A 20,670-nucleotide genomic window follows, 5' to 3' on the forward strand; every position below is an offset into this window, starting at 1 on the left:
GCACATAGTCCGGGGCATCTAACCTCCGCTAGCTTAGCTGGATTTCTATTGTGAAGCTAAAAACAGATTTCAACTCTCCTCCATCAGCTTCTGGGTCGGGGAAGTCCCGACGCGACGATTACCGAGTGCGGTTAGAAATGCTCAATTCTGTTCTTTTCCCTGTCCGCTCTCAATAATAACTGTTATAAACTGGCAGGTAAGACACATATGAACTTTGATTGCTTTTCCATGGAGTCATAATCATACATTTTCATCCATGAGCCGCGGAACTCTACTGCACTCGGTAATCGACTCGTCGGGACTTCCCGTCAACAGGAAGCTGCTGCAGAAGAGTGGTAAATTTAGTCAGCTTTTCAGTAGAAATCCAGCTAAGCTAGCGGAGGTTAGATGCCCCGGACTATGTGCTGAGACCCTATTTGTACTGTTGCTGAAGTTTGGTGCTGTTCTGAGCATTATTTGTGGCTTTTTGGTGGCGGTTTATATTTGGATCCATTTACTGCAGTGTATTGTTGTCGTGCGGTCGTTTCTGAGGTTGATAAAACTCCATAAATTAGTGGTCTGCTCGCTTCATCTCTCGAGAGGGAGTCTAACAGTTTCACGGTGATTTAGAGCATGGATTAAATGTACACCGGAATATCCCTTTAATGGAGCTCTGACGACAGCTCCTAAAATAACATGTTGTTGTTTTTACTTCCCCTTAAATCATAAGAAACTCTCTCAGATCCAGTGTTACTGATCAGTTTTACACCACCATAACACGGTTTTTACAAATCTTCTTAATGCTTTCAGCAGGTTTTGTTCAACAATGGAGCTGCTACATTGTGGCTACACTTACATGTATTATCAGTGTTGGTCTTTAAGGTCATTTATTGCTAAAAATAAAAAGATAATACGACACAGTTTTATATTGAAAGAAACATCTCTGCCGTCTCTTCAGCTCGGCCCGTCAGCGCCTCCGGGGTAATCTAACGTGAGCCCTGCAGACGGGGTTATGAGAGGCTGCAGATTAAAAATGCTATGGCTCTGGCAGCTGGATAGACGTTAAATAATGCATGCAGCATCATCAGCTCTGTGTCATGAAGACGAGCCGAGGATGCAGACACTCTGTTCAGCCCGAGAGGCCCCGAGGCTCTGCTCCATCTCCGAGGCTTTGAGGGGGTCAACGAGCAAAATGAGGAACAGTTCAATTTCAATCAGGTGGTATTTACTTTAGACCGACACATCGAGAGGATCGGTCTGTAAATGTCTCCGCCTGCATCTTCTATTTATGAGGGGTTTAAAAAGCAAACATGGTGGGACGTAACAAAAGGCCAGTAAAAGAAAAAAAAAGCATGTACGACTATTTTGGGTGTTTTTTCCTTCGCACATTTCTGAAGGGAAAACAGGCGAGTGTAGCTGCAGACTCCGATTTAACAGTCAACATGAAATAAATATCAGTGTTCTTGTAAAATCAAGTCTCTACAGTGTGAAATCTGCAGCCTAGTTTCAGTGCTGTGAAACAAGTTGCCTCCAGTTCCATGAGAGTGATCGATCAGTATCTTTCTTTTGTGCTGGGATGATACGTTCTCACAGTTTATTCAAAAACTGAATTCATGCCATCAACTTCAGTCTCACATATAAAACTAAAGACATAACTGAAAGTGAACAGTGTGTTACAGATAATTAGCTACGATGGCATTCTTTGTTTTGGGCTCTCTGGTGTAGATACAGCTGCGTCTTGTGAATGTGGTTAAAGGGATATTCCGGTGTAAGTTTAATCCATGGTCTAAATCACCGTGAAACTGTGTTAGACTCCCTCTCGAGAGATCAAGTTAGCAGACCGCTAATTTACGGAGTTTTATCAACCTCAGAAACGACCGCATGATAACAATACACTGCAGTAAATGGATCCAAATATAAACCGCCACCGAAAAGCCACAAATAATGTTCAGAACAGCACCAAACTTCAGCAACAGTACAAATAGGGTCTCAGCACATAGTCCGGGGCATCTAACCTCCGCTAGCTTAGCTGGATTTCTATTGTGAAGCTAAAAACAGATTTCAACTCTCCTCCATCAGCTTCCGGGTCGGGGAAGTCCCGACGCGACGATTACCGAGTGCAGTTAGAAATGCTCAATTCCGTTCTTTTCCCTGTCCGCTCTCGATAATAACTGTTATAAACTGGCAGGTAAGACACATATGAACTTTGATTGCTTTTCCAAGGAGTCATAATCATACATTTTCATCCATGAGCCGCGGAACTCTACTGCACTCGGTAATCGACTCGTCGGGACTTCCCGTCAACAGGAAGCTGCTGCAGAAGAGTGGTAAATTTAGTCAGCTTTTCAGTAGAAATCCAGCTAAGCTAGCGGAGGTTAGATGCCCCGGACTATGTGCTGAGACCCTATTTGTACTGTTGCTGAAGTTTGGTGCTGTTCTGAGCATTATTTGTGGCTTTTTGTAGGCGGTTTATATTTGGATCCATTTACTGCAGTGTATTGTTGTCGTGCGGTCGTTTCTGAGGTTGACAAAACTCCGTAAATTAGCGGTCTGCTAACTTGATCTCTGGAGAGGGAGTCTAACACAGTTTCACAGTGATTTAGACCATGGATTAAATTTACACCGGAATATCCCTTTAAGGTGGAATGAGGTTTAATTAATAATTTCAGTGCTCAGTGCCTCAACCTTTACGTTAATTATGCATTTTGGGTCACACATGCATGGTTAAACTCTGATCCTAACTCAGTCCCAGCCCTCCTCTGGATCTGGTTTTAGCTCAGACTCACCTGATCTGTTCCTGACTCCGCCTGGAGCCGCTTCAGTCTGAGAACTGGGGCATCCTCCTGCAGCACAGTGAGCGAGGAGCTCTGTTTGTTTTGTTTTTGTTGGCTTGCTGCGACTCCCAAAAGAGAAAATAATACAGTCTGCTCCTTGATTGCGCTCTCCCAGTTGTCTGCGTTTGTTGTGTTTGTTGTTCCGCTTAAATTACCGGTTGAGGTACCGCTGCTTTATAAGAAGGTACGCAAGCAGACACGCAAAAATAAAGGAAGAAAATGAGAATTAAATGAGAGAGAGAAACATTTCATGAGCAGGATTTTGACTCCTGATCACAGGCGTCCGCTGAGCCAACAGGACGGCGTCCAACGGCAGGATTTGAATTTTATTTATTTAAAAACAGAGTGAGCATCAGAACACACAATTATTTTATTTCACCAAAAAAACCCTTCACATGTAAAGAAACGCTGCTCCTTCTCACCCGATGACCTGAACAGTATGGAAGTGTTTATCGCTCAGCCTGCAGATTGTGTTACAACTCCACACTGGTGGATGTGGAAATGGTGAAATGTGCTAATGTGATGTGTTGCTCGCAAAGGTCTGTGTGCCTCAGATGTAGGTCGCCCTTCCTCGTACTGTTGGTGCCGATCACATGGAGACGCTGCCGACCGGGCTTTTTACATCCTGAGCCTTTAGTGTAGCTCTCTGTTTGTTTGTTGCCAGATAAACATCACAAAGGAGTTGGATTATGTGTTATTTTCAACAGTTTGAAGTTGCAGTTTTGTATCTTAAGGTCAAAAATATCAAGTTGTTTCACCCTTACAAATGTTGAAACTCTTGTCAGTCAGCTCCTACACATGTAATCTGAATTTAACATGTTGATATGATGAAAATTTTATGTTTCCCTCGTCTGCAGAAACACACAATACCAACATTTCATTCTCACGACTCGGCTGTAAACGTGATGAATGAATACATCAAGTTAATACGCTAAATATCAGAAGAATACAAGAACAAAAAAGCCTGTTATGATTCCTGACGCCACCTCACAGCCTTGATTAAATAGAGTGTAAGTGTTTGTCTCTCCTCTGCTCTTCAGGTAGTTGATCTCTCTAAATCTCAGGGCTGTTTACCTCACGACATCTTTTATAAAAAAATAAAAAAAACACCTCCAGTAGGCGCAGGCACACTCACTCCTCCAGCAAGCAGCTCACATCCACCTCTTTTCCCTCCTCCCAACCCACTCCGGGCTCCACCTGCAGAGCCGCCCCATCTAAAATTGATTACGGTGACATTTACTATTCATAGAAAAGGTTACTAGAGTAACCCGGTGCTGCGCCGCATGTTTGAGTGGAACATTATTCCCAAACAAATGAAGAGGCTCTCTTCACTGAACCACTGTGGATCAGAGCTGAATGACAAACCGGTTGTGCAATTATGAATAATATGCAGATCTGCTGCGTATTCAGTCGACATCATGATACAGTTTTTTCCCCCCCACAAACATAAAGACGACGAGTGTTTACACCGCTACTTAAAAATCAATATTGTAGTGTTTTGACGGCGCGTATTAAACCGTCACTTCATTCATTCATTCATTACTGGTTCCTGAATCGTGTATTTTCTTTTCATCGTTTACAACCTGGCTTTTTTTGTTGTTGTTGTTGTTGTTGTTGTTTTATCTGATTGGCTGGCAGCTGTCAGTTAAAAAAAATCAAATTTTTTTGGTTAACTGCTTCACCACCGCTCGGCTGGAGTACAGTTACAAAAAAAAAAGAAAAATGGATGATATTAACCTGCTGTAACCATGGCAACAATACTTCTGTTTCATCCGACCTGAACTCTCGTCTTCTTGTTTAGTGGCTGCGTTACAAAAACACACAATGATGCACAGTTTTTCACATCAAGTACATTTACTCAAGTACTGAACTGTATCCGGAGACGTTAACCGACGGGAGGAGAGCTCAGAGAGTTACTTTAAAACTTTTGTTGCTTGTTTATCTCTGTAAAGTTATCTAGATGTTTGTTTTAATCATTTATTCCATTATCACGTTTAGTCTCGTTTGCCGACTTTCTTCCTCCATCTCTGACTTTCCTAAAACATTTTACAGCAACACGCGACCAAATGAAACACTACTTTGAGTGAAATTACGATTTCAATGGTTTGAATATTTTAGGAAACTTTTGGGATAATGTCAGAACACAACTTGATAAAATATAGAACAAAGGTTGAGTTGTTTTTACACATTTAATTGAAGAATTGCTGGATATTTTATCTTTCATATCGTTTGATCCCCGGCAGAAATTAACAATCTCCCTAACAGTATATAAAGTGATGATATACATATAAATAACACAAAATTAGCTTCAAATTATGTATTATTCTGCAAAATCAGTACTTTTAGTTAACATTTTTGAAGTTAACATGTCGATTAGATGATTAAATCAGCTATTTTCTAAGATCTTTTCTGTCTTTGTAGTAAGAGAAACGGCGGCATTGTGCAAACATGAGTCATGAAACTGAAATGTGAAGTGTTCCCGTCTGTGCTGAAAAGAGAAAATTGATGTTTCGCTTCAGTTTCTTTTTATTATGTCGCAGAATAAAAAACACAGTTTAAGTTCAGTTGGAGCTTAACAGAATAAAGGAATCACATTACATTTAGTCGTGTTGAATAAACCTGGAGGGAACGAGGAGGAACATTTACAAACTGGAAGGAAATACACCATCAAACCAAGACTTTCCAACATATTAAAGACAAATATACTTTCTTGTTATTATGAGGAAATGAACCAAAAGATGGAGGACTCTACACACTCTACACATACACAATATCTGCATGTGCTCCATTTGAAGTCACACAAACAATTAAAACAGCAGCTACAAGTTGGCAGATAAATGTTTACGTTAGTTTTCCTCTGAACACTTCCAGTCACAGCGCCGTGCTGGGCAGCCATGATGAGTCTAACATGGAGGTGTTGCGTGGGCGTCCAACTCGAAGGCTGCGCGGCCTCGGAGGAGACGGAGCTCCTCGCTGGCTGCCGTCCATACAGTAAAGTGCTCTTCATACAATCAAACGCACGGCATCTCGCTGCTCTTTAATCTGGTCGGTGCGCGCTGAAGTGTTTCATCAGATTCACGCTCTGTTTCATCACTTCGGTCTTTCAAGAAATCTCCTTTCCGCTTACGTAGCGTGGCACATTGTCAGCATCAGCTCCGCTTAATGAGTTTTAAACCTTACGACCTGTTTGGAAACACTTTAAATGAGGAGCAACATTTCACACAGCGTGAGAGTATTTATGTCTGACTTTAAGATGCGTAAAGTTATATAGCTAATCATGAGCCACAAATCAGCTACCTGGGTGTGATGGCATGATATTTTTCAAGAGGAAGCGTCCGATCAACTGGTCGATTGCAACCAATCATAACATCAGTGATATCCGTTAAGTGAGATGTCTGCACGGAGCTCAAAGGATAATAAAAGACGGCACCCACCCAAGACACAGTCTGTTCTCCCTGCTGCTGCCTGACAAGAGATACAGACGTATCTGCTGCCGTACCACCGGACTACAGAAACAGTAGAAACTGGCTATCGAGACACAGGAGAATAATTCTGGTAGAGGAGGATAAACATTTTGGCTTGTTAGGATTTCTTTTAAACGATCACAATCGTCTTTGGTGGGGTTGCAGGTAAAAAAGCGAAAACGCTGCAAAAGAAAAGGTAACGGCTGCTAGCTTGTTCAGATTCTTAAGTGTTAGAGTTACTCCCCCTTTTTAAAATGGTAGTAACACCAGACAATCACTGCAATGACATGTAAAATAAACGTGGGGTCGTAGTTTCCCCGGTAAACACACCACCACGACCGACTGCTGCAGCCCGAGTGTCTCTGGGCTCGTTCAGTAGAGCAGACGGACCGGGTGGTGGCGTAGCTGATTATTACTGAACGAGCCCAGAGACACTGAGCAAGTTTCTGCCAGTCTAAGGGTCCATCCACATTGAAACGCTTTTGTGTGTAAACGCACGTGTTTTGCATCGTTTTGGCCGATCGTCCACATGGATCCTGTAAACACACTTTTTTGAAACCTGGTCTCAGGGTGGAAAAATCCGAAAAACGCCGCCTTTGCGTTCTTGTGTGGACGGTGAATCCGCATACTTTGCGTATCGAAGCCTTCGACCTCTAAACCCCGCGACATCACGTAACAACAACAACACTAACAATGGCGACTACATGCTTGTGTTTGTGCTGCAGAAGATATTGAGCCTATTAGAGTTACTAGGGCAAAAAAGGATTATGGACAACCGACTAGACATTCTTGTCTTCTTCTTGTGTTCGGTTTCTTCTTCTACTGTCTGTTTGTATACAGCGCGTAAGCTTTATGCGAATGCTCCGTCTCTTCTTCTCTGTTTTTGGTGAATTTCAAGCGCCACCTATAGACTGGAATATGAACTATAGCGTGTTGAGTCATATACAATGGATCTGTTTGGACGCAAATATTCTTGAAATGATGCCGAGGAAGACGGTGGAGAAAAGTTTGTTTTGGTACGTGTGGACATGGCCTAAGCTAAACTGACTGGCAGCTGACTTTAGCTTCATATTTAGGAAAACAAACATGAGAGTAATAAAATCGTCTCATTAAATTGCACATTTATAATATATAATACTTTTTAGAATGCTTTTTTCTTTTCATTATAACTTCCTATCAAGATGTTTTCAATTTCCAGAAGTTTGTTTTTATCACCCTTACTTAGAAAATGTGTCTTTACCCACAAATGATGCAGCCAATTAGATTCAAATTAATGTTTACATCTATTTCTGTTGGTGTAGGCAGCATCTTGTTTCCTCTGTGGTAAGTTTGACATCACAGCCGTAGTAAAACTCTTATTTAGTCTCAGTGAGCAGAGAGAGGACGGCGTCGGGCTGCAGGCGGAGGGCGGGTGAGCTTTACCTCGGCCTATCACGGACTCATTTGAAAGACCCGTTTGAAGCCAGCAGGAGTGGGAGATGAAAGTCCTGGCACAGCACACTTTGACATCATCAAAACACAACTCCCTCACAACACTCAGCGGCTCTAATGGCCGTGTTAAAAGGTACTTTTAAATACACAGATTTACAAGTGGCCGCAGGCGTCGTCCGCAACGGTCTTTGTTCCGAATCGAACATGAATGAATTCGACATAATGAAATGGGAGAGCGGCCAGACGAGATACAGCGGGGGGGACATAAATTGAGAGCGAGCCGGCTAATGTCCGGGGAAAATGTTGAATTTGTTTCGGAGATTCAAACCAAAAGTAAAAAAGAAGCAGAATTTTAACGAGTGATGTTTATACTTGATGGTTTTGGGGATATTCATGCCATCAGATATACAAGAAGGAAGGAATGAAGACTGTCAGGACGAGGGAAAGAGACAAAGGACGGAAAGGTTAAAAGGTGAGAGAAGAAGTGGAAAGAGTAAAACATGAGGAAAGAGAGAAAAGATCGACAGAAACAGTAAACTTCACTTCCAAAAAACAATAAACTTCCTGGGACTTTATTGATTATGAATCATCCAGAGCATCTTTTTTCTGCATCACCGATACTGATACATCTGTGATCAGCCATTACAACCAATATATCGGTCTGGATCCATAATTCAATATATAAGAAGATCTTAACATTCAGAGCAGATACGTGTTGGTATCTGAGCGCAGCATCAGTGGATCTTGTTGCACAGATCTGTGGGGATGTTTTACTGATTGCGGCGCTGCGGCAGCAAATGTTAAAAGCTTCCACCTGTGTGCGAATTATCTGTAAAATAGGAGCCAGACACAGTGTGTGTGTGTGTGTGTGTGTGTGTGTGTGTGTTTCAGTGTGTGTGTCCTTAAGAGGAGAGATGAGTCCTCGTACTTCTGAAAAACAGCTTGTGACATTTGAGAGATAATTGACACTGTATATTTTCCCCCTCGCAGCCTCGCTCCCCGCAGCCCTTCATTTTCCCAGGAGTGACCCCGCTTGCTCCGATGAAGTGCTCTTCACAGGGTTGTCATCGCAAAGGTCAGATCCACCGAGCGAACGAGGCATCTAAGAAATAAGATGGAGATCTTCGCCATCCATCTCGCTGTCTGGATCAAGACACCAATCCGACCTTTAGCAGTGGATCAGCCTCAACGAGCTCTCAGAGTGTAGGTGGCTGAGCGCCGCTTGTGTGTGTTTATGCAAGACGGAGAAACACAAACACTCATGTTTCTCATATTTTATCTTCTATAGTTTATGTCTAGATTGTCTTCTGTGCTTCTTATTTGATGTCAAGTTTTCAAAAAGGGCATGTTGAAGCTCTTGAATCAAACGTGGGAGCAACACGCCGTGACTGATTATTAATTTAGTCTCTAAAATGTCAAAAACAACAACAACAAGAACTAAACAGATAAAAATGTCACCACAGTTTCCTAAAAGCTAAAGGAGACATCTTTAAATCGCCGGTTTTCTTTTGTTCAGCGGTCCAAAAACAACAATATCTCCCACTCGTCTTCTTGAATGGCATTTAAATTGCCGTCGTCTGATCAATTAATTGTTTCGGTGCCATGTTTAACGGAGGAGTTACACACATTAAAAGAAACCTTTGATCAACGCAACATTAAAGTCTGAGGAGCGATTAAAAGTACAGCAATTATCTCTGACGTTCTGTTCTGTGAAACTTTAAAGTTTTCTTTAAATTGCTGTTTCATGATAATCATAAAAAAATTAGGAAAATATAAAATGTTCAGAAAAATTTGTTGTATGCAAAATAGTGTTAAAACATTTATAATTTAGGGCATTTAGCAGATGTTTTTGTTCAAAGCGATTTATAGTAAGAGGGTTCAGTATCTTGCTCAAGGACACTGCAACATGCAGACCAGCGGGAACTGAACCAGCGACCTTCCGATAACAAGATGCTGGCTCTACTCCTGAACCACAGCCACCTTTTTAAAACGTGATATTTATTGTTATCCTTCTATATCAAATTCTTTCTTGCTGGTGACTAAAATAAGTTTTGGCTTGAGTTCATTAAAGGCAAATAAGCAAATAATATATAAATAAACACATAAATAAACGTGACATATTGTAGAATTTCTTAATTACCAAATATTATGACAAATAACTCTAACTTACTTAAGAACAACAGCAAACCGTCCATTTAGACCAAAAACTGAGCTGAATTAGTTCATAGTTTTGAGGCTTTTATTCCCTTAAAATACAAAATTGTTCTTGTGCTCTTTCATGAGTGAAGTTCCTCACTTAATATTTATACATTTAGGTCAGAATATTACATTTGATTTATTAATTCCACATAGCTAATCTCCCTTTAAAGTAGATTAATGAATTAAATCATAGATTCCTAATGAAGGGCTGTAAATTTTAACCACTGCATGGACAAAACGGTGAATATAAATATTCATATTGACGGTGATTCCATTGGAAATGTTTCCTGTTCTCTGGCTGTGACGTGAGGCGCGGCAGTCAGGACGGCAGCTGTTTGGTTTACTTTCCTTGAATAACTATGAGGCAAGACACATAAATCAGAGCCTAAAATAAAACCAGAGTTTGGATTCACGGTGCATCCTCCCGCTCAGAGGAGAGGAAACAAACCTGAATGCCCTTCACTGAAATAAAAAATCCTGCAGGGCTGCAACCACACGAGGGGAACGTTTTCCTGGAAATACTCTGATTTTTTAATCAATGCATCGAGTTAGTGTGTCAGTGAAAAGCCCAGAACATAAAATAAACCCCTAAATGTTCATTTTAGACATTTTCTGTCCACTAGTTGCCTCAAAAGAAAGCCTAAAATCTTAAAAGTGCTCATTGCATGAAATAATCACTGAGCATTTTAACATGACCACGATAATCTGATAACTGGGAACAATCAGGTCATGATAATAATCTGATTTTACATGTTTACCTGCACTTTAGTAATGCAATCTTGGGAAAAACAGGTTTACATGATTCAGTCAATTCGTCTGGTTTCCTTCCACGAACATGAAATAAAACATGTTGCTTATCGTGGCGTCAGATCCTCGACCACAGTGAAAACCTAATCTTCTCCTCGACCAGAACACAACCACAGGAAATAAATAAACTGAGGAACATTTTAAGAATTTTCAAAAGATTTATTACTTGTGCAATAATTTAGGCTTCCAGTACTTTTAAAAAATATCATGTCTGTGACGAGCCACACACATCTAAAATATACTGGGTTTGTTTTTTTCACTTCTGTGAGTCTGTAACAAAATGGAACCGCATTTTTAAACTCCCGTGAACATATTGCTCCAATATCTTAAAGTAAAACAACACGATTACATTCCCTTTTAACACCTACTGTATGAAGACACGTTATAATATATTATCTTAAAAGAATGTATCGTAATAACACCGATTAAAAGCGATGAAGGCTTCCTTACTCACACACTGCTCTTTAAAACATCGTAGCTATTTGTCACAGAGTGAGACCAAGATCACCAAAACTACAGCAGTCAGCACTTAACATACAGTGATGTCGTTTACATCTAGACTTAATGTAAAAACTGTGCACAAAATACAGTAGCTACCATTAGTAATAGTAGTAGTAATAGTAGTAATAGTAGTAGTAATGGCACACATGAGCTAAATACTTAAGACAGCATTTAGGAACATCTGTCCAGATGTCGGACGTGTGGGAATCTGGACGGCGAGGGCTTGGAGCCAGAGAGAGAACCAATCTATATATCAGAAAATCAATTAATAGATACTTAAAGTGGAGATTAGGTTCTGTACTGACATTAAAAGCTGCCAACAGTTATTAAAGTCTTATTTTGTTTCTTACGGAAAACAAGCTGGTAAATAAACAAGGTTCAAGATGGCGGCTTGGTCCCTTCGATCATCAGCGACAACGAGCACACGTAAAGAAAAACAACAACCTCTGTGCGTCTATTTATGAAGGTGACGGCAGGTTTCTGGCTCCAAGCCCGTCAGCTGGGGTTTGGGAATCTGTCTGTCTGTCTGTCTGTCGCTGTAATCTTTCCTATCAATGCAACGAGCTCTTCTATTCGACCCTCTTTTCACTCATTTATCCGAGTCTGGACTCACTCACAGTAACGGTGGATTACGTAGGCGGAGAGTTTTTGCTCAGTTGGAGTCCTGCATCTCCGCACCTGAAGCCTCTTCGTCGTCCTCTCCGACATTCGACTGCTCCTCATCTGGAAAAAAAAAAAAAAAAGGGGGGGAGAATTAGCAGATTAGTCCCCGTGAAGTGTTTGAGTGCGAGCCCGAAATGGTATAAATAGGGATGAGACAGCAATTTACCAGATTTAACTTTAGCCTGTGGGATGGGGGGACGTGTTATTTTGTGTTTTAAAATGAAAAATATCTGAGTGAAAGACAGGAGCGCAGATATATAATTTAAGAGATTTAAGCGCAGAATCAGTTCATGGAGGAAGAGTGAGATGTTAGCCAGTGATTTAGAAACATTTTATTGGAGTAATATGTGAGAATTTAGTTAAAAACATTCCAAATAAATAGCTTAAAGGTGTTATTGATACCACACTGTCGATTGCATTCACGATTCATCTGACTCCTCAAGTGTTTGCCAGTTTTTTGCACTAGCTAATGTTGCTAACAGTAGCTGGCTAACATCAGGGCAGAACAGAATGTGAAGTGCATCTTCTAGAAATCAGCCATTTTTTAAAACTATCAAGACTCTTGTTTGCTACGTACACATGCAATATTAATATTAATTTCCTGAGTTGCCTGTATTTTGTGCACCTTTTAAATTGGTTGTACATTGTTTAATGACAATAAACTCTTGGCTGATAAACCTTGTCAGAAGCTCCAACAAACTGTCTGAATTATTTCGCAGAGTTAGACGAAACCTCAATTTTAGGCCCGACAAACATTTTAAAATGACTAATTAACAATCAGAATAATGTTTTTAGGGAAAAGACGTTCTCGCCTCCATAAAAGTTTTCAACATTAACTTTAAATCACAAACTGGATGTGAAGAAAAAACATTTATAATGTATATTTACTGTGTTACGGAGATGTTAGCATGCTAACCAGTTAGCCACATCTCGTTCTGGTCTAAAGCACCTGTGTTAGAGTTGTAAACACCAACACACATCTGGACTCCGAGCTTCCAGTCCGGACCACTAGCTGCACGGCTAAGAGAGCTAACACGCTAACAGTGGGTGCAGTAAGAGGCAGTTAGCAGTTAGTCTAGCTGTAGGCTGCTCCTCTTTGAAACATCAACTGGATGTGTATAAATATCAGTTATTACATCTATTTATTGTTTTGCAGATCTGGTCCCCAAGCCCCCTTTTTGGACCGCTAGCTGCATGGCTAACAGAGCTAACTAGCTAGCAGTGGCTGCAGTAAGAGGCAGTTAGCAGTTAGTCTAGCTACAGGCTACTCCTCTTTGAAACATCAACTGGATGTGTAGAAATAACACTTATTACATCTATTTATTGTTTTGCAGATCTGGTCCCCGAGCCCCCTTTTCGGACCGCTAGCTGCATGGCTAACAGAGCTAACTAGCTAGCAGTGGCTGCAGTTAGCAGTTACTATAGTGATAGGCTGCTCCTTCTGACATATTGCTCCTTTAAAAATGGGAAATGACAACTTTTAAAACGTTAACGTGTAAAAATCAGCAGGAGAGAAAATCATCTCACACTCAAAACAGCAGATCGATAATTCAATCAGGCGAAATAGAGGATAAAATACATACGTCCACTTTAAAGTAAAGCGCATATGTTTGAACTCAGTTTAAATAATGTCCTCTAACAGCTCAGTCGGTCACGAACCCCGATTTTCTACATCAGATGTGGTGAACACTGATGTTCGGCTGCAGCGTCAAGTGGCACTCAGAGGCAGCGCGAATGCTAATAAAGTCAATGGAAAGAGGCGACCGGAGGCAGACAGCTGCACGTCCACGCGGGTTCAGGTGAAACCGTGTTCCATGTGATGATTCAGCCTGAGTGGAAAATTGCATTTATTCTAAGTTGTGAGCCTGTTCAGAGCCAAATGATCAGTTTTAGCTCAGAGAAGCAGATCGTCACATTTCTGTGCAGAAATATGAGACCAGAGACGATCATCACGTCTCCGAGTGTTTCCTCCGTCTGTTCAGTCGTCCGGTCAGCTGAGACCGACTGAAACCTGCCTCATTTGCATACAGAACTAACAGGAAGTTGTTACAGGAAATGACCTTTCATGGGTATAAAGACAAGTATGTCATTTCAGTGACTTCACGCTCACCTGCAGTTTGACCCTCTGCACTCTGTCTCTTGGTTTGGGCGTCAGGAGAACCCGGCTCATCCGGCGGCCAGCGGAGCTCGCCGCTCTCCACGTCGGCTCCATCCGTCGGCTCGACCACGATGGAGGGAAGCCTCTTGGTTAACTTTGGATACCTTTCATGGGTATCTGGGAAGATCTGTGTGAGGCTTATGTAAGGTCGACTGAAGGGTTTACATGTTTGTGGGGATAAGAGGAACACTCGCAACACGTGGATGAACAACAATGCGGTAAATCGGATTAGGACAAGCTGGACAGACTTTGATGTCTGACTTCAAATGTGCAAATATGATTCCATCGTTTCTATTTTCTATTTGAATTGTATTATCTTGACACAGCGTTGGTCCAGTAACTATGTAGAAAACAGGAACATAAAAGCTTGAAAGACGAACCAAAATCAGAGTAAAAAGTCTCCGTCTGAAGGACATTTGTGGTCAAAGCTAACTGAAGCTCACATCATATTAATAGAATTCAAAGACTATTAAAGTTAAAGGTAGAATCAGTAGGATTTGTCCCAGCTGTTCCTGAACACACCACAAAGACAGTTGATTGTTGAGTCTCATTCCCAGGACGTCAAATAGACACATGTTGGGTTGGTAAAGCGTCCCGAGCAGCAACAAAGAGAGAAAATCAGAAACTCTCTGCAGATACGAGACACTAACACGCCTTTTCTCCACATTCCAGTCTCCCTCTCTGTCTGTTTACGGCTTCTTACATCTTTTACGTAATGGCACAAAATATACATAATCCATAAATCCCCTCAAACGTATTCAGACTAAAGTAATAAGCTTGTTTTGAAAATGTGGGGAGGAGACAGTTCAGATATTTGTGTTGAGATCGAGAGAGAGAAAGTCAAAAGATGTCAGTAGGTAAGTACTAGTTTTAAATAACAAGTAACAAAGTATTTGTGCTTTATTACTTCCCACCTCTGACTGCAGTATTGTTTCCCTTTGACTAAAATATCAATATATGAGAGATATTATTTGTGAAAATGAGAATGAGAAGGAAATAGTTAGCAGTTTCAGCAAGAGCTAGAGAGATAATAAATTGCCAACTACGTATTTTGATAATCAGTTATTCGTTTCAGTCATTTTTCAAGTAAAAATGTCAAATATTTGTTGGCTCCAGCTTCTTAAATCTAAGAATTTGCTGCTTTTCTTTGTCATATATGATAGTAAGTGAAGAGTCTTTGGGTTTTGGACTGAAAATTAGCAAATCTGGGAAATTGTGATGAGTATTTTTCAAATTTTATTAACATTTTATTAACTAAATGATTAGTCGATAGTGGAAATAATCCTTAATTGCAGCCTGACTTGAGCCCAATTCACTGAAAAAAGTTATTTTCTGGAGATTTCAGACTGAAAAGTTGAAAAAACAAGAAAGAAACTGGGAGAATTTATCAAACAAAACATCTAACTGGCAGTATAAAACAACATGCACGCTCACTCTTTACACTTAACGATGATACATTATGATTAAAGGATAAGTCACACAGTTGTAGACGACAACACACTCGTCCTCTCAGCTCAGCTGGATAGACACATACCATTTACTCACAGCAGGACTCAGTCCAGCCGGTGACCTCAGTCGCATCATCCCACATCTTTACTCTTGCTCATCGCTCCTGTGACTCACCGATGTATGATTTCAACTCCAATAAAAGCGAACCGACACATTCACACACACCTGGAAGGATACTGAGCCCTGATCTGCTGCCGCTCCACCCCCGCTGAAGTCCTCCGTACCCGGCTCCAGAGAGTTCATCACCTCGGTCATCCTGCAGGGAAACACGTGCCGATGATCATCGATCAATAATCTGTCTGTAAACAATGTGACAGTGAATTATCAAGGTTCTTTTATCTAATCTGACATCACATTAAAGTGTATTTACAGGTCTTGGAGAGTATTATAAAGCCTTCTGTGGCTCCAGAATGTAATCTGATAAATTGCATCCAATGATGTCATTCGGTGGCTAACTTGCATTGTGGGTAATGTAGGCTCCAGGTTCTAAACAAGGCTTTTATTGTGAAAGATTATCAGGAACAAGCCATGGAAAACTCATTGACTCAACACAGACTCTTATTTTAGAGCCTTATTTTGATTTTCAGAATAAAAAGTTGTTTAATTGTTGTGAGAAATAAAACAGGACGTGTCGCAGTTGTCCTGATGGACTGTAGTACTGCTACCTTATCATTTGTGGGGTCACATGATGTTGTCGACATCTTGTAGTGAAATTCAGTCTTCATATCAAACCAGACTGATATTTTTAAATCAGTCCAACCCTAGTCGACAAAATTCAAAGGTAGCTAGGGGGCAGCGTAGCACCAGAGCAACGGCAACAGCTGTTAATAGCAATCCTTGGATGTAGCTAGCGACTGTTAGCTAATTAGCTCATGGCTCAGTTAACTTCCAAGACCGACAGAGGTCAGTTTGACAACAAGGGATACAGTATGGAGGCGATTTACAGCAGCTCTGTTCAAGACTATGACAAGAGTGGGAGTGACAAAACGCTATAAAGTGCTGCAATATTTTCACATCTCATGTGTTTTACGATGTGTTAACGAGGCAATTTAGCTTGTCTTAATCAATATGGAGAGAAACTTGAATTCAGAAGGTGTGTGGTTGTATTTTTCTGTCTAAAAAGGAAAATATAAGTGAGGTTGTTTAAATTCTTGACATTTCTTGACACTGTTGTTTCTTCGCATTCTGTTTTTGATTCTGTTTCCTCGTTTGTCTCAGCACATCTTACGTGTTGCACCTTCATCTGATGTGATGACCCAAGTCTTAATGGAGGAAGCTAAGACGCAACATCATCCCTGAAAGCAGAATAATGTTTGACTGCGACTTGTGTTTAAAAAAAGAATCTGCATTGTCTCTTTAAAACCCGGCCAACAGTATCAGTCTCCTGCTCGCTGGTGAAAGGCAGTCTTTACATGTGACAAGTTATCAGAAACACCACTTTCCATACAATCACACCGGCAGTTGCTGTTGCCATGGGGACGGGCCGATTGAGATTGTATGCCTCTGATTGTCTGAGTAGTGCACTTTGCCTGAGCGCACGAGGCCGAGGGCTGATTTGGGGGGTATTCATGTGTGCCGTTACGCAGCAATTACCGCCGCCAGGACGGGGCCGCGGCGTTGTGAGACTCCTCTGTGAAACCTGGAATCGCTCCTGCCCGTCATCGTCGCAGCTCTTGAGACAATACCGCCTTTATTCTTCATCAGAGGCTCGTATTGTTCGTCTGGAGAGAATCTGTGCCGTCACTCCAGCCAGTCTTCCGTCCAGGGTTTTTTTTTTTTTTCCTTTTTCCCTTCTGGAGGTAGAAAACTGAAGAGGCCTGCACATGATTCCAGTTTGGTCTTGTTTCTGTGAAGTGCTTTCGTTCTGCGAGGACGTGAAGCGTAACAGACACCAGAATTTAAATGTTGATGCCAGGCGTGACGCTTCTGTCAGGCTTCTATTTTTTTTTCTCTCCAGTTGAATAATCATTTCTTATTTGAGCCATTAGGTCTGAACGAGGTTATCCATGTGTTTATCTCTGCAGGAAGCAGCTTCACTTCTGCCTCAACAGAGACATGAAACGTTAAGATACTTTACATCTTTAACTGCCTGAGTGTCTCAACTGGTGGTTCGAATTAAGGCAAAATAATTTACAAAATCAATTTGTTGAGCTGAACTGAGCAAGAGGGCAAAATTCTTGGCAAGAACTGCTCCATTTTTAGCCCGCAGTCATTTTGGTTCTTTGTCTTTTTAATGTGTTACAGTAAAACACCAGTTGGAGTGAAGATTTCATGGTTACTGTTGCTTGAATGAAGGAAGTGAATCGATATTTTTAAACAAGACAACAGAACTTGATTGTAAACTGAACCGCAAATATTTCTGACAAACAAAAAACAAGCAGTTTTAAAAATGGCGAAACTCTTTGGGGAAAGGTTACACGAGTTGGTGAGAAGTCTTTAAGGTGTTACGTCATCAGGACACATCAATGCCAGAGTGAAGGGACGCATGGAAGTATGTGGGCAGTGAAGGTTACATCATTTGAGACGGACGTGTATGTTTTCGTACATAAAGGAGCATAAATTAGCGTTGAAGGTTTACATTTGTTACACAACATTTGTAAGTCCTGTTTGCTTTTCAATTTAGCATTTTATGGTGAGAATGCAGGTTGCAACCAACTGAACACCCCTCGTCTCACTCGCCTCCGCAGCGGATGCTACAAAGACAAAAAAAAAACAAAAGATTCCGACTCAATCTTTGTTTGGTTTGTCTGTTCTCAGCTACCGTAGAAAGAAGATGGACTCTTCATGTTGACGAGGACCTCCTCCAAGGACGCTATTAAATCTGAACACAGCGTTCATTCCTACTCCTAACTTCCTGTTTAGCGCCCGGCTTACTCGCTCTTCTAAACTTTCCAAATGTTTCTGGACCAGATGGCTCCAGTTGTGACAGTGAAGCGAGTTATTTCAAAGAGGTTGCGATTCTCAAAAAAAATTATCCACCATTTCACAGCCACCTCTCTCGCTTACGGAAACTCTTTGTGGGCCGCATTTCATCACGTGACGATGTAGTTACACAGTTCGGCTCTTTCTAAGGTGACGAAAACACAACGATTCTCCGTTTCAGCTGATTATACAAGATTAAAAACAATTCTTCTTCTTCACGGATCGTCGAAACTGTCCTCAGATACTTCGCTGTTGATCGGCTAGTTGATTATTCAAAAGCAATCGTTTCCACACTCTCGCTCTTTTCTCAAACTGTAGTACGATTACCGCTGTTGGTACGCAAGATCCCTCTAGTAATAAAATAATATTCGTCTTCTCTGCGATAGTTTTGATTGAGTTCGCTACATATTCACGTTCACGCTATCGTAATCCACGATTGATTACAAGCTAAACTTAAACTGTGACGCTGTCAAGACAGGAAGCGGAAATAAAATGAACACTGTCAGCAGGAAAAAATGTGGTGAATGAGAGTATTTCAAGCAGCCGCGGTTGAAACTGAAGATGCTAACGTTGTGGTTGATCGTGAAGAGTGTAATACTTCTTGAGGTGGTACACGGTATAAAAAGTCCAAATTCTTACTGGACTATCATTTGAGGACATCTTGTTGAGTTTCAGGACATTTTTAACAGCCATTTCTTTTAGTATTTCCTGATTTTATAAACCAGTATTTGTCTTGGCAGATGAACCGATAATGAATAACTTGCTAGTTGTTCCTCTAAAAAATCAACTGTACGAGCCAAAACCCACAGCAGCACCTTGATGTTCTGCAGCATCTCTGACTTGAGTTTGAAGCCAGATGCTTCCACCTACTAGTCTTTATAAAAAAAAAAAAAAAATCAGATTCCCACACCCAGAAGAAATTAAAAAAATAATTCTCCCTGCAGACATTCGTCTCATCTTCGCTTTTCGGACGGAGGATGTGCATCTTGTGTGACCTCACGGATTAAAATTCCTCCTCTCCTCCGTCCATCATGAGATCCATCACAGTGCAGGCTGCCCAGTTTAAGAGGCAACAATCATTTTCTATCCCACTGTTCATTTTTTATTCATTTTTCACAGATACAGGATATTGATGGGATTTTTTTTTTCTTCTCTTTTTGCCAGAATGGCCGCTCCGCTCTCTCGCCTCTTATCGCCCCAGCTGCACTTCAAACATTTTTTTTCCCATTTCTGCTACTAAATCAGAGCCAGCAGCCAAACCACCTCCTCAAACGCAGGTTCCTCTTCAAGTTTTCACAGCTCAAGGACATGAAGAAATACAGAAATGTTCCTTTATTCTTCCTATACAGCCACACAATTCTCATCTGCTCTGCTTTAAGTGCAGTTTAATTAGATTTATCCAGTTTCCTGTTCTATTTTTGACTTCTGGTGCACTGAATTGATGTTTTAATGGCACGTAAACTTACTTACATGCATTTAATAATTGACTGTGATTGAATCTGGAGCCTCACACAACAGGTAGCTGGTTTACTTGCAGGTAGCAGGAACTATTAATAGATTTTAAATAGCAGTGTAAAGAACACACAGCTTCTGCTACACCTACACTTGAACACACCACACAGGCTTGATCAGTGCCCACAATCCCACACACTGAGCACCAGCAGTGCAGAAAACCCACAAGGTGAAGCAGAATTCTGACCAATTCTCTAAAAAAACATCCAAAACAGTTTAAATCCTTTAAACTCATCAGTTTGTCACTTTTACAAAAAAATTGGTAAAATCAGCTGCTAGTTCAGGTGTTTTCTAGATGCAGAGACGTTCATGTGATTGTTTCCAGAGTGTTTTTTAAAATGGAATATTTTTCAAAAGATAATTAAAGAATTAATAAAAGAGCTCCGTACCTGTGTGTGTGTGTGATCCAGTGTCTCAGAGCAGGAAGGTCTCCGTCCTCCGCTGCTTCATCACACTGATGCTGATGCTGCTGATGCTGCTGCTGGTGATGATGATGATGATGATGGTGATGATGATGATGATGATGCGGGCTGTTGTGGGCGACAGGCGGCGGGGCGCGAGAGGCTCCCGGTGAAGTTGCCGCTCGCATTAAAGTGCTCGGAGGCTGCGCAGTTTGGCCGCTGCTGCCTTCGATGACAGTCGGAAACATTAGGAGTGAAGCTGGCACGATGTGTGGACACCCTGGCACATG

The 20,670-nt window shown here is 41.2% G+C and overlaps 1 protein-coding gene across 2 annotated transcripts; it reads right to left on the reverse strand.

The window, feature by feature from the left end:
* Positions 1–10,852: 10,852 nt before the first annotated feature.
* LOC115566429 (protein LBH-like) lies at positions 10,853–20,607 on the reverse strand. Of its 2 annotated transcripts, none has more exons than XM_030392299.1 (4): positions 20,369–20,607; positions 15,723–15,801; positions 13,989–14,163; positions 10,853–11,938 (listed from the first exon to the last, which is right to left on the reverse strand). In XM_030392299.1, the coding sequence occupies exons 1-4, from the start codon at positions 20,566–20,568 to the stop codon at positions 11,868–11,870; spliced, it is 525 nt and encodes a 174-aa protein (XP_030248159.1). In that variant the 5' UTR covers positions 20,569–20,607; the 3' UTR covers positions 10,853–11,867. The 2 variants fall into 2 exon arrangements, with proteins under 2 accessions (XP_030248159.1, XP_030248160.1); XM_030392300.1 differs by having other exon boundaries at positions 15,723–15,844; positions 20,369–20,499.
* Positions 20,608–20,670: the final 63 nt, after the last annotated feature.

The sequence above is a fragment of the Sparus aurata genome, chromosome 16 (assembly GCF_900880675.1).
Source record: "Sparus aurata chromosome 16, fSpaAur1.1, whole genome shotgun sequence".
Lineage (NCBI taxonomy): Eukaryota > Metazoa > Chordata > Actinopteri > Spariformes > Sparidae > Sparus > Sparus aurata.

Coding starts and splice junctions, on each gene's coding strand:
- LOC115566429 (XM_030392299.1), bottom strand. CDS start 20,568: ATGCGAGCGGCAACTTCACCGGGAGCCTCTCGCGCCCCGCCGCCTGTC. Junction 14,164..15,722: donor CGGCAGCAGATCAGGGCTCA/GTATCCTTCCAG, acceptor AGCCTCACACAG/ATCTTCCCAGATACCCATGA. Junction 11,939..13,988: donor TGCAGAGGGTCAAACTGCAG/GTGAGCGTGAAG, acceptor TTTTTTTTCCAG/ATGAGGAGCAGTCGAATGTC.